The 8,257-nt window shown below is 40.1% G+C and overlaps 1 protein-coding gene across 1 annotated transcript; it reads right to left on the reverse strand.

Moving 5' to 3' along the window:
* Positions 1–1,062: 1,062 nt before the first annotated feature.
* rgs5b (regulator of G protein signaling 5b) lies at positions 1,063–2,665 on the reverse strand. Its single transcript, XM_026373733.1, has 5 exons — positions 2,530–2,665; positions 2,301–2,384; positions 2,139–2,200; positions 1,883–2,046; positions 1,063–1,789 (listed from the first exon to the last, which is right to left on the reverse strand). The coding sequence occupies exons 1-5, from the start codon at positions 2,571–2,573 to the stop codon at positions 1,613–1,615; spliced, it is 531 nt and encodes a 176-aa protein (XP_026229518.1). The 5' UTR covers positions 2,574–2,665; the 3' UTR covers positions 1,063–1,612.
* Between the last annotated feature and the right edge of the window lie 5,592 nt (positions 2,666–8,257).

Consider the following 8,257-nt stretch of genomic DNA (forward strand, 5'->3'; position numbering starts at 1 on the left):
CTGGCCAGAATATAGTTTTCTTATTCCATTTCCAAAATGCCACGTTTTCAAATCTTTCCATCTAACTTTCAACAAGGAAATGAACACGTGTGCATCCCAAAACGATTTAGAACTTTAATCATCATCATCCACGCTCTCGTATTCGTGTTTTAAATATGAAGTTACAGTAAGCTCTGCCCTAAGGTTAAAGCAGCTCCAGCTACACATTTAAGCTTTAGCAAGAAAGCCAATAATATTTCTAAAACTATTGTTTCATCCCTATATACACTAAAATACTTTTTAAATTTAGTTTTTTTTATTGTAGAAACTGGATCCACCAAAACTGTCTCTCTTCAAAGTTCAATTAGTAGCTGTACTTGTGCTTTTTATCATGTCAGATGATCTTTCTCAGCAGATAGGGTTTACCCCATGTCATGGAATTATAGTTTCCAAGTTAATACTTACAGATTGATGTTGTTAGACAACACTACATAAGAAGCTGGAACCAGGGGTTGGTTGGTTTAGCCCAGCACACACAATGGAAACATAAAAGCAACAAAATCCACCTCCCTGCACCTCCAAAGCTCTCTTCAGTTAGTTTAGTTGCTAGGTGTGTTGGTTAACATTGTTTAATGTTAGTGTGTTGTTTGTATACCATCTGTCATGACACGTCCGACTTGCCTATCCTGCTTCTGACTGTACATAATTAAAGATATTAAAGGTGTTGTCTATGTATCTAAATTCACGCTCTATTGTAATCCTGTAGAAACAACCTCACCCTCGTCTTTACGGCTCCACAACAGATCCTAATATAGATTAAAGCACACGGAGTGACACATGTTCAGAAACGTCCTCACTTGGTTCATACCTTCCGTTGTCTAACTCTGGAGAAAAGCAGTCATTCAGTCACTTAGTTGTGAAGTGGAACCTCTGAGGCCACGTTGTTAGTTAGCAGCTGTGCCAGTGCACATGAGGAAGTCTTGTTCTTCCCACCTCCTACATTTCCTAACCCTCAGTACCCACATCCCCGCTTCTCTTAGTGAATTTTTCATGCAACAGAACAGTAATCTTTTGTGTCTGGAAAATACTTTAGTCATTTATTCAGAGCACTCATTATCAGATACAGCACTCACAGTCTGTATGCTGGACAGATAAAAAAAAAAAAAACTGTTCAGATACAAGTCACCAGCTAGTTGCACAGCAAACATTCACATAATAAAATTAATTTAAAAATAAATAGATAATAAATAATCATATAGTCTCTTCCAGTGGTAGCTTCATTGTGTGAATCCAACTCACTTCTGTCTCTGTATTTTATCATTTATGCCTCTGTGGCTGCTACTCATACATTCTTGTATGTACAGTGCATGTGTCTCTTTCAGAGACAGACATCGTCTGCAGCTTTGTCTCTTCTCACATCTCCATCGTGTCCTTTAGCTTCCAGTTCAGATTCTAGCCTGTGTGAAACTTCTGGTTTCCAGAACAGCTCCACATCCCGGCACCAAGCTCCTTGCACTGAGGTATTTGTTCCATCTGAACCTTTCCAGTCTCCGCTGTGCGTCAGTACGAGTTTTGAGGAGTGATCGCATCACGTCTGCTCCTTCCAGGAAAGTAAAAGACCAAAGAAAGTCTATTAGCCTGTCTTGGCCTTTCTGCTGAGCTCCAAGTATGTGGAGGATTTGAGGAACCGAGGGTAGCAGTCTTTCTCCATTAGGGTGTATATTTTGGCTTGGGCCAGGTCAAAGCAGAGCTGGGAGGGCTGCTCCATGTTCTTCTTGGTGATTGCTTTAGTTTCATGGTCCAGATTTACCTGTAGGGGAAGAAATAATTAAATTATTATCAGTACTTTACTGCAAAGTAAGAGAAAAAGCACCTTTATAACTCTGAGTTATTTGATATTTACCTCTCGTGGTGCATCAGAGGCAATAAACTCGTTGAAGATTTTTTTAGCCTTGGCGCAAAGTTTGGAGGGTTTGGTTGCTCTGTAGTCCTCACAAGCCAAGTAGAAGGCGATATTTTCCTCGCTGAACTCTGACACCAGGAACGCTCTGAACAGGCACAATCCATCTGGAAACAAGAGGAAGAACAGACAGAGGGTTAACATCCGGCTCTCGTCTCGAAACTTTTGCACCACGTGTAATGTGGAGGACTGCTCTTACTTTGGCTGGACAGCAGATTCTCAAACGACTCGGTCCACTTCAGAGGCTCGTCCACATTTAAGCTGCAGAAACAGAGAAGCGTTAGGAGCAGCTCAAATGCAGCACCACGACCGGTTGTGATGTCACTGGCGTGCATGAGACGAGAATCTGAATGTGTCTTACCTCTGTTTATCACTTTTCTTTGACTGTCCAATGTGATCGGACTTCTGTAGTAAACTTCCAAACAAAGCTTTCAGCTCCTTTGCCCTGCAAAGATGAAGGAGGAGAAAATGTTACAGAAAAGACAAGGCACTCTTACAATTTAGAGTCAGTCAAAACTATTTGGCATGTTCCAAAAGTGCAGGAAGAGTCACTTTTTTCTCTATTTATTAAAAAGTCTCATTGGTCTCACCTCTCCAGACAGGTGATTGGCAGTGATTCAAGTCCTCTGCACATGGCGAGATGTTTTTCCTGCTCAATGTTGGATATTTCCAAAGATTTTGACAAGTGTGTCACACAGCTATCTTCCCTATTGTAAGTGTGTTGGCTCTCAGCTGGTCTGCCGTCTGTGTGGGAGAGTGACTTTTTATAGGGTAGGCCACACTGTGACATCATGCCTCTCAGCCAATGAAACGAGACGTGTGGGAGGACGAGGAGACTCCTTGACTCTAATTTTCCTCCAGACTACTTCCTCCCCATTGAACAATGTGTAATAGTTACAGTGGGTGAATTTGTTCACATTTCTTAAATGTCTTTGTCCTCATTCAGGATGTGGGCATCTGGGTTTGTGTGTGTGTGTGTGTGTGTGTGTGTGTGATGTTTCTTTACATTTAGACACTTGCGAGCAGAACTAGAAATCCTCACAAGGACAGAAAATCCCCTAAAGTGAGGACTTGTTGACAGTTCCTACCTTTGATAGAAGTGAAGTGTCAAGACTCAGGTCATCGATCCCACATATCAAAATGACTAAAGGGGTTGTAAATTCCAAAATGACCCATTGCCAAGTGCTTTGACTGAACTGGACCATAATCCTTTCCTTTACATAAACACAATGTAAAAATACCGGTGACGGCTCCAAAACAGCAGCTTGGTCAAACAGCTTAATGAAACAGCTTCGGTTTAATTAGGCAGCAGTATATGAAATGAAATTGCTTGTGATAGTGAACATATGTGTATGTACAACACTTGCATAAACACATTACATTATTTACTTGCTATCTCTGCACACCAGCAGCATTTTTTGACAGGCAACAAAAACTATTTGGTTGAAAAGATTGTTCTCATGGCTGAAAGACACCTGAATGGAAAATGTGATGTCACATTTTCCATAGATAAATGGAAATAAAGATTTACTAATATACAATCTGATGTCATTTGCAGAGTTGGTCACCTCCCACACAGTATAGATATTTTAAGTGTTAACATCAACGCATTTAGTCATTATTATTAACCGATGTAGATGAATTAGAAAATAAAAAAACATGTGGACAGAAAAGATTTCACAAACTTCAATACAAGAAACCGGATTAAAACCGAAAATCACAACCAAACGAATAAAAAACTCAACACACACATCATATGAAAATCAAGATTAAAAATAGAACAAAATGAATCATAGCAGGAACTTATTAAATTGCACACTTTGCACAAAAACCCAACATTTATTTCTGTCCGTGTCTAGTTCCTCAGTGGAGAGAGTGATTTCATGAAGCCTCTTAAGAACAGCTTCCTCAAACTCTGTCTGGACAATATTTCCTGCACCTTTTTCTAACCCAGCATTGAACATTAAAAGATAATTGAGCCTTTAAATAGCCTCGGGGTGGAGAAGACTATTGTTTCCAGAATCACACCGTCTATATTTAGTCTGGACCGAGAGCCAGCTAACAGTAAACCCCCGCTAATGAGTTATTTCTCGCTAAGTTTACAGGAAAACTCACAGGAAAGGCCACAGTCAGGCAGTGGGACGAAACGAGTGCTCATTGAAACTGTCTCAACCTGCTTCCTCTGCCCGCAACCCTAAACAATACTTTCCCTCTAACTCACAGCATTTCATACTAAACTAATGAGCTGCTGCCCTGCTTCTTCCACTGAAACACACAACAGGGAGGAAAGAACTTCCTGCAAGGAAGGAGGCAGCATTCACTGCTCCCGGAGAGTGGTATGTTGGAGAAGTGAGACACAGTTTATTTGGTAATGTAGGGACCCCTGACCGTAACCCTAAGTCCTGGATGCAACACAACACACACCTGATCAGAGCACCATGATAGTTCATGATGAGAGACTGACTGAAAATTTGAATTTTCAAATGATAGTGAGTAAATCAACAGAAAAATGTTGATACTGACACACAGTTGTCTTGTTTCATGTTCTGCATTGTGACAATTTGCAGTTTCTTTTCTATTTTGTGATTTTAAACTGAACATCTTTGAGCCACTTGCCACCATGAGCCTTAGAAAATAATGACAGAGTATAATTTACATTATATTCTGATATATGCTCCACAGTTAATAATTGTTAGTTACGACATGCAAATTGATGATGATGTAAACAACGACTTAAAACCTTTCATTTCATTTGATGAACGTGATAAAAACCGTTTTAAATCTAACTTTTCTATGTTTCATCAGCATAAACCAAAATGACTCTTCTAAAGGCTGAAACTCTAAAGAACAGAAGCCTGAGCTCAGACAACCTTTTTATCAGCTAGTCGAACCGTCCTTCTTGAAGACACTGACAGCTGTTCTTTCCGTTTACAGATGCAGTGTATGGTCATCGCATATACTGGACAACATTGGTAGAATGAATACTTTACAATATTGCTGAAATAAAATGACTATATTTGCTGCTTTCATGTTCACATCTCATAAAACTGCTAATATTCTGCTGCTGACATACTTTATTTGAGAACCTCACCTACTAACCCTGAAACTTGTAATGTTGTTCTTTAATGTCACAAACACTGATATAATTGAAGTTACATCATTTTAGGGTTTGTGTTATCTAACTGCAGAATAACATCCTAATGTGTACTCCCACCTTTTTGTGTCCACTGACACAGATACTCTGAAAGCCTGATCAGCTTTTCACTGCATCCATTTTGTGTGTGTGTTGTCGTTATTGATTTGGTTGCAATCTAGGTTACTCCAATATTATTTAAAAGTATTCTTGGTCTCAGAGAAGACGGCACAAAGGAGTCATAACGGTCCACACTGTGATAACTCTGTCCAACATTGTTAACATTTAGGTCATAGATTCATGTCCAGAAAACTGGATCATTTGAAAAAAAGTGAGGCTTGACATTTAATTTCTTTGCCCTCTCTGGCTTCTCATCATTCACCTCCTTACGGCCCACAGAAATGTTTGTTTTTTCAGGAAATACAATTAATCTCGTTTGACACATTTTCTTTTCTGTTGCTGTCACACTCTGTAAGATATGAGGAGCACGACAGAGTACAGGACCGTCCTGTTTTCATATTATTTCCTAAACTTAATGCTTTTTTTTCACAATTTTCATCATTTTGATAGTTTCACAGTCAAAATAACTGATAAAAAATATAAATGATGCTAAAATTGTGTCAGTGTTACAATGCATTTGCAGTTGCACACTCATTGTGTCAGTGTACAGGTTTTATCCAGTACACATTACAGTTACAGAGTGCAAGTGCAAATTTAGATCCATCATTAAGGAGTTTCTCATACTCGTTTACTGGATCCTGCCTAAACAAATCAAATTTGTCATGTCATCTTGTCAATTTAAATATCAGGTTCTTCAGTATTGATTGTGCATACGTTTTTTACTCTAAATGACTCTTATGTGTTTTTTGTTAACTTTTAATTTAAACATATGTTGTAATAGCCGTTATCTTGACGCACTGAAGGCTGACTCCACTTCCTGCCGCACTCTGGGACTATTTCCATCCACTTAGAACCGGTTTCTGGAAGTGTCTTGCAAATGTGGGAAGTACACAGCCTGGAATTCCCAGATAGGCCCGTGCATTTCCCAGCCCATTTGACCCCAGTCTCTGCCTGGAAGACGTCCAGCAAGACTGTTTTCTCCCCTCTCTCTGCCGCTAATGAGGCTCACATGTTTGGATTTTATGTTTTGAGCTTGTAGGCAGCATCATTCAGATCCACAATCGAAAACAACAAGAAGCGTTGGACTCTTTTTGGTGCATCTCTAGCTCCGTGCAGCATCTCTTTGCATAGTGCAGTATTTAGGCTGCAGTTCGAGTGGCACCATCTGGCAGCCGACACAGAATCCATGATCCGCATATTCAGTGAGTTACCTATCGGACAGAGCAGGTGGAGGCCTACCTAATGTATCCCAACTATGAAGCCCTGCCAGTGATGCACATGATCCTATCTATGTACCATCAAATGTCAACTGGCCACTGAACATCTGGAGATGAAGCAACAAGGACGACAAGCTTCAGTGGAATATCAATGACTGCACAGTGTATCCAGGACGGCTGGATACACCCATCTGTCTCCATGGCTTCTGTACCTGGCAGCTACCGAAGCTGGATGTATTTTTAATTCTGACACACTGGCTTTTACAAAAAACATTCATGAGTATGAGATGGGTGTTTTTCACCCATCTGGTATCGAGCTTCTCAAGTTTGCGCTCGTAATCTGAAGAAGAAATCACAGCATACTGACAAATTCATACTCGGATCAACCAGCTAAGCTTCATTATAATCAGAATCACACAGAGGGCCTCTTATCACATTGGGAACACGTGTGGTACGGCATTTAGAGCTCCTCTTTCTTCTTGGAATAATTACAGGCAACAAGGCCAACAAGAAAAAAGGTTGTTTCATTTTTCCGAAGAATACTCTGCAGGAGGCTAATTAAGTTTGCACTCTCTAGCACCGACACAAATATGCCCACAGCAAGGCTAGCAATGCACCAGCAGGACGCGGGCAGACACATAGCTAATTGGGTACACTGTCAGAAATCCAGCAACAAGCAAGAGAAATCTGTGTTATAGGAAATAAGCAACAACACCATATAAAGCTAATGCACCTTCCCTTATTCTGAACTATGGCTGCTTTCTGAGACAATAGGGTGAGTGGGAACAGAAGGTTAATGAGGTGCCAGTAAACAAGAAAGACATGTCAGTGTGGTGAGGGCAGCGGTGTCTTCTCGCTATTCATCATATCATTTATTAAATGGAGTTGCACAAGCCAACAGGCAAGCCGTTCTCTTCAAGAAGAACATGAACAAACAGCACAGTTAAAAAATAAATACGAATGACAGGATCATCACATCAGTAACAATTTAGTACAATGAATGACATTAGCAAGACAATTATTATATTATATTATAACTAAATAATGCAGTGTGATCTTTACTTTAACCTTCAAAAACAAAACAACAACCGATAAAGAAGACAACATGCATCACACATGTCACCATGTTGTTTCTCCTTCTATTACAAAGTACTTGTTTGTCTGCTTTTAGCCACTGGACCATTTTTGGGGGAAAGGTGAAGAATATTCTGGGCCTGGCCCAGTTTAAATGATCTGGCCACATCTGTTGAGAGCTCCGTCTGCTTGGCAACACTCAAGTGGGAAAGTCTTGGCTGAGTTCTTCTCAGAAATGAACTGTGAAGGTGGATCATTAGAAAACTAAAGCTGACATGGTACTCTGTCCAAAGTGCCTGTCAGATGGTGGGATAACCAATGTGTCGGACTATTTCTGTAGCCTTATGTAAATGTTTAACATGTTCACGGTCTTTTTTACCAGTGTAGCTGGCTGAGTTATGTTCAGGGACATTTTTTAAAATCAGTGCAGATCTAGATTTTTAAGCTCTCATAACCTCATAACAACATAACTAGATAAAAAACTTATAACGTTGCCTTGTGTTTATAGATCTACTGACCTACTGTTTATATAAAAAAGAAGGTCCCTCACTATGCAGGTTGTGAAAACATGGATTTTTAATTCCCTGTACTCACAGGACGTCTGCCTGGGATCTTGATGGGATCTATAATTTTGCCCTCTCTCTGTACATGTTTGCTTTGCTCCCGTGTTCCCTGCACGTTGCACAGGGAATAACTTACTTCTCAAGGAAAAGGAACAAATGTATAAATCACTTAGCCGATTTTGTGTGCTGGAGCATCTCACTCAGGCTACAA

The sequence above is a fragment of the Anabas testudineus genome, chromosome 17 (assembly GCF_900324465.2).
Source record: "Anabas testudineus chromosome 17, fAnaTes1.2, whole genome shotgun sequence".
Classification (NCBI taxonomy): domain Eukaryota; kingdom Metazoa; phylum Chordata; class Actinopteri; order Anabantiformes; family Anabantidae; genus Anabas; species Anabas testudineus.